Below are 6,069 nucleotides of genomic sequence, written 5' to 3' on the forward strand. Positions count from 1 at the left end.
TGTCCTTCACTCTGAAAGTCAGTGGTTCACGTTCACTAGTGTCCTGAAGTCGATTATTAAACCGAAGTTGATCATCAACCTCATTAAACTTGTGGGGGTGAAATGTGTCTAAGGGACTTTATGGACACAAACAGGTGTGATGAAGATGTTTGTTAATGTTGTGCACACGAACAAAGCTTTTGTAAACAACAAGGAATAAAAAAATACATTTCTGCAGACTTCAGTGGCCTCATAGTTCACATGAAAAACAGGAGCACAGAGCAGCTTCAGTTCAGTGGTTCAGTTCTCATTGGCTGAGAGATTTAAATTCACATATTCAAACATGAATTGTGAGTAAAGTGTGGGTTACGCTGTAGGTCTGTTAAACACACGGATGTCGAGGAGCTGCAGCTGTTGACGAGATGACTAGTCGGCTTCTCACACCGCCTTCTACTTGCTGCCCTGTGAACTCCATGACAGCTGATTTATTCTAATGTCCTGTTTCAGAGCTTCTCCAAACTGATGATGTACATTTGGCCAAATACAAGTTTTTAACTGGAGAATGTAAAATACTGAAGACAGGTGAAATGAATGAGCTAAAATACATATCTATTTATAGACCTGGCTCAAATCTTTATCTGCCAGGTTTGGGATGTACCTCTATATCGTCCCTAGGCTATAAAATGCTTGTTAAACCAAATAATGACTGCAGTGTCGGGCTCAACATGTAGCTTCAGTTGTTCTGACTCCCTCACATCTTCAAACCTTCAAATGAAATGATATGGTAACCTGTGGTTACCACCAGCAGACATTCAGCTGGTGACACTGGTTTGTTTTAATGATGAGCTGGTTTACTGGAAGTGCAGTTAAAGGACTAAAGCATGAAAGAGCCATATGGTCCTTTAAAGAGTCAACTGTGCTCTGTCCACCCAGAATGTGTCCTTCAGTTCATCTTGTGCTTCCCGTTCCTGCCTGTGTTCACATTTCAGTCTAAAACTGCTGCTCTCTGATTGGCTAAGAGTTCGGAGGAGCAGTCAATAAGGGACAACTGCCCAAATACAGAAAGAAAACGAACAAGACAAACAGAAAAAAACTCCTCAATCCCGATGACGGACAAAGAGGAAGAAGAAAAACCTGGAATCAGAATAAAGCAATGACTTCAGTGTCTGAAGAGTCTCATCAGTCCGTAGAAGGGCTCTGCACAGAGTTCACATGACATGGATCACATGATGCCGTTGGTGAGGTACTGGAAGCCATCGTAAAGTTTGGTGGTGAGTGACCGCATTGATCCATCCACCAGCTGATTGATCAGCACCTGTAGCTGCTCCTCCGTCAGACTCATGTGGAAACGCTCCTTCAGACCTCGCATGGTGCTGGAGCCGTGGAAGCAGGGCAGCTGGGAGCCTGGGGGCACAGGGGGGGATCAGTGTCAACTATAGACCGTTGTGCATCACCTGAACTCACCACTGGTTAACACACTGGATTGTGCTATTCATAGTCAGACCTTACTACATCTCGGAGACAAATATTGTACATTTTCTTTATTGATCCTTGGTGTGAAATCCACCAGCTACCCAGCAGGATGTATAGTACTTCACAGTATAAGTATATAAGGTGGTTAACATCAGCTCCACCTTTACCAGCTGCAAAATTAAAGTGATGAACACAGTAATGTATCAGTCAGTAGGATCCAGTAGTATCAGAGATGTTAATGTGACATGGGCCATTCTACAGGATGAGTACTGGTACTGTTGGTACTTATAGGATATTCAGATGCTGATACTTTTGCAACTTTGACTTGTAACAGCATTTATACACTGTGGTACTGCTGCTTTTATTGAAGTCAAGGATCTAAGTACTTCTTCCACCACCTCTGACATTCACCAGTTTTATCCTTTTTTTCCCTTTGGTCCAAATGAAATCCAGGACTGATGCAGAACCGTGCTTCAAAGTCCTGAACAGACCTTTCTCCACATGGGGAAACAACTTGAAGCAGCTGCAGCTGAATGAATCTGGAACTTAAATATTATGCAGGTATTTCCCTGCAGTGACAATGATTCTTAATATAATATCATTAATATTAATCATTAAACACAATCTGGCTTCGGACAAGCAGCAGAAACTGGATCAAGGTCAAACTTCATGAGGCGTTCCAGCCAGCAGCTCACCACACTCTGTGTGTGGGTGTGTGTTTATTTACCCTGCTGCATGATCTCCACTATCTGCAGTACTCGGTCCATGTGTTTCTTGGCTGCTATCAGACCCTGCAGCATCAGCATCTTGTAGTAGTTAAACATGTCTCCGTCTGGGCCGCCCATCACCTGGCACACACAGAAACAGACACGGTAAGCTGTCCAGAAACTTCCAGGGGTTTTCAGACGGCTTAGGTGCCGACTTGGTACTTGGGGGAGGGGGGGGAGAGACACTTTTATTATTATTCTTCTAGTATTAAGTTTTATTTTATTTGTGAAAGCTGGCAACACGTTGTACTCAGTTAAATGTCTATTCATTTCAAAAATAACATGTTTGAGACTTGATGAAAATGTATGACTAACGTGCACAGGTGGGCACATTTTACATTTATTGTGCTTAGGCGCAGCACCCGAGTCTTTCTATTGAAGGGGGGACTCTGACATCCAGCAAAATCATCTCGGAGACAAATATTGTACATTTTCTTTATTGATCCTTGGTGTGAAATCCACCAGCTACCCAGCAGGATGTATAGTACTTCACAGTATAAGTATATAAGGTGGTTAACATCAGCTCCACCTTTACCAGCTGCAGAATTAAAGTGATGAACACAGTAATGTATCAGTCAGTAGGATCCAGTAGTATCAGAGATGTTAATGTGACATGGGCCGTTCTACAGGATGAGTACTGGTACTCTGGCTACTTATAGGATATTCAGATGCTGATACTTTTGCAACTTTGACTTGTAACAGCATTTATACACTGTGGTACTGCTGCTTTTACTGAAGTCAAGGATCTAAGTACTTCTTCCACCACCTCTGACATTCACCAGTTTTATCCTTTTTTTCCCTTTGGTCCAAATGAAATCCAGGACTGATGCAGAACCGTGCTTCAAAGTCCTGAACAGACCTTTCTCCACATGGGGAAACAACTTGAAGCAGCTGCAGCTGAATGAATCTGGAACTTAAATATTATGCAGGTATTTCCCTGCAGTGACAATGATTCTTAATATAATATCATTAATATTAATCATTAAACACAATCTGGCTTCGGACAAGCAGCAGAAACTGGATCAAGGTCAAACTTCATGAGGCGTTCCAGCCAGCAGCTCACCACACTCTGTGTGTGGGTGTGTGTTTATTTACCCTGCTGCATGATCTCCACTATCTGCAGTACTCGGTCCATGTGTTTCTTGGCTGCTATCAGACCCTGCAGCATCAGCATCTTGTAGTAGTTAAACATGTCTCCGTCTGGGCCGCCCATCACCTGGCACACACAGAAACAGACACGGTAAGCTGTCCAGAAACTTCCAGGGGTTTTCAGACGGCTTAGGTGCCGACTTGGTACTTGGGGGAGGGGGGGGAGAGACACTTTTATTATTATTCTTCTATAAGTTTTATTTTATTTGTGATAGCTGGCAACATGTTGTACTCAGTTAAATGTCTATTCATTTCAAAAATAACATGTTTGAGACTTGATGAAAATGTATGACTAACGTGCACAGGTGGGCACATTTTACATTTATTGTGCTTAGGCGCAGCACCCGAGTCTTTCTATTGAAGGGGAGACTCTGACATCCAGCAAAATGCCTGGAGTCTCCTCAGTGGCCACTAAATCCTTCTAAATGCCAAACACAGAACTGCTCAGTGACCACTGGAACCCCCAGAATAATCATTTTTAACTAGTAAAAGGCCACTAGACCCTTATGAACCACTACAACAACTAGCAGAACCCCTTAAAGGACCCCTCCAGAGGCCACTACGGCAAAGATGTCATGTCTGAAGAAAGACCAGCAGTGACCAACTCACATCTACGAACTCTGTGGTGAGTTTGAAGGCAGAGGTTTCGAAGCCGAGGTTCTTGGGTGAACTGGAGAGGATGAAGCCGAAGTCAATGTGGATGATGTGACCTTCAGCATCCAACAGGATGTTCCCATTGTGCCTGAGACAAGAGATCAACAGAACACCGTCGCTGGACTAAACAAGACTCTCAGTTACAGTAAGTTCTGCAATAAATCACCATTTCAAAAATCAGACATTTGGTCTGTCAAAACCAGCTGGGACGGACAGGTGAAGCTGCATACGTCATGTCTCACCTATCTTTGACCTGCAGCAGGTAACAGATGAGGCTGTACCCAGCGCAGCTCTGGACGAAGTTCCTCTGAGCGGAGAGGAAGGCCTCAGTGGTTGGAGCTCCGTGCTCCTGCAGGAAGTAGTCGAGTAGGGACAGCTGACTCTGTTTCTTCACCTGATGGAGCGACACAGCATTCATCACGGGCTCGATCATCCCGCTGTCCGACGACAACACCAGGATCTCGTAGGGCTTTATCCAGAGGGGGACACGCTCCTGCTCCCAGATAGACTGCAGGGGCAAGACAGAAGACAGGTGAGCTTACAGTGTCTCATTGGTCATATGATGTCTGTGAACGTCACGATGTTACCTTGAGCTGCTGCAGCACCTGGAAGGCGAGCAGCTCCTGCCTCAGGTCGTCTCCACACTTAACAATAACAGACAACAGCCTCCACTGAGGAAGGTGACCGTACGGAGAGCCTTCTCTGATCCTCCTGCAGGGAAGCACAGTCTGATGGTTACACTACAGTTGGAGAGACAGGCTGAACTCAGGAATGAAGTTGCTGCTAGTTAAACCCTAACAGCAGGTGACTGTCTCCTGGGTAGTGAAGTCTATTTATATACTGTGAACATGACATTTTCACAGAGAGGATAATTTCTTTTGACTGTGACGGATGAACTGTATATGAAAAATGGAAGCTGAAGCAAGAAAAGCTCCAAAGGTTTTGAAAGCTGGAGAAAGAAATGTTCATCGGTGAATTTTCATCAAAGCAGCTCAAATGCTCGAGTGTCCCTGAAGGCAGCATCACATACCGGACCTTCTCCTCCCAGGGCTCCTTCAGGGCCACCGCTGATGGGTCCTCAGGGTCCCGTTTAAAGGTGGTGGGGGCCTGGGCTAGCTGCTCTGACAGACGCCGCCTACACCAGAAAGCCAGAACATTATACAGCTGTTCATAAAGTGGTTCTGCAGAGAGAAACGTACTGATGACAGTACCTGCCGCTCAGGTGTTTTACAGTGTAGACATGCAGCACGTGTACCTGATGTCTCCCGCAGCGATGAACACGGGCTCTTTACTCTCCAGGCTGGTGATGCTGTCCACTGAGAACTGACTGATGTTGTCACAGCTGTTGGTATGGACCTCAGGGAGCTGAGGGACATGAAAACAAAACATCCATTATTAAACCTGCACCTCCCTGACGAAGGATTCATGTCAGTACTAATGAATGACTAAAGTAACATTACCTATTTTCTACTGATTAAGTTAAATTAATGCAGCATGTAAATCCAAGTAAGTATACAATAGGCTCTACACAGCAGCGGAAAACGTGTACTTTTCTGTTTGCGGATTGCTTCAAACGCCTCAAACTCAAGTGAAAAGGTGTGAAAAGGTTTGTTGGCTTGATCATCTAATGAGGTTTCATCTTTGAATGATTTTATAACAAGAACAAAAAACAATAATAGACAACAGACAATAATAATGCAGAAAACCAAAGACTTTGATTTCGGGACAATCCACATTCAGCTCATTTTGAGACGATTTTGATTTGATTTATTCTTTCAAGCATGTAAAGACAGTTGATATGTCAACACATAATTTTACACATATCCAACAAATGCTAATCCAATATCAATTTGCTTATACCTAGTACATGCTTGAATGGAGTAGGAAGAAGTCAGACTTATCCAGTCCTACCCCATAACATCATCTTACCATCATTGGTTTGCAAGCAGTATCTCTACATAAATAATTCTCTTCTACACCACACAAGTAATATACTAAAAAATTATAACAGAGTGTTAACATTCTTACATAATTACATTCTTAAATA

At 43.7% G+C, this 6,069-nt stretch overlaps 1 protein-coding gene across 2 annotated transcripts in view; it reads right to left on the minus strand.

Moving 5' to 3' along the window:
• Positions 1–796: 796 nt before the first annotated feature.
• Positions 797–6,069, minus strand: part of pi4kb (phosphatidylinositol 4-kinase, catalytic, beta) — a 19,993-nt gene continuing 14,720 nt past the window's right edge. For both annotated transcript variants that reach the window (XM_020618727.1, XM_020618728.1), the window contains 7 exons: positions 5,278–5,387; positions 5,053–5,157; positions 4,610–4,733; positions 4,265–4,530; positions 3,978–4,110; positions 3,315–3,435; positions 797–1,383 (listed from right to left, as the gene is read on the minus strand). In XM_020618727.1, the coding sequence (XP_020474383.1) occupies positions 1,202–1,383; positions 3,315–3,435; positions 3,978–4,110; positions 4,265–4,530; positions 4,610–4,733; positions 5,053–5,157; positions 5,278–5,387 (1,041 nt within the window). In that variant the 3' untranslated portion in view covers positions 797–1,201. The remainder of the gene's footprint in view (positions 1,384–3,314; positions 3,436–3,977; positions 4,111–4,264; positions 4,531–4,609; positions 4,734–5,052; positions 5,158–5,277; positions 5,388–6,069) is intronic.

The sequence above is a fragment of the Monopterus albus genome, unplaced genomic scaffold (genome assembly GCF_001952655.1).
Source record: "Monopterus albus unplaced genomic scaffold, M_albus_1.0 scaffold209.1, whole genome shotgun sequence".
NCBI lineage: Eukaryota > Metazoa > Chordata > Actinopteri > Synbranchiformes > Synbranchidae > Monopterus > Monopterus albus.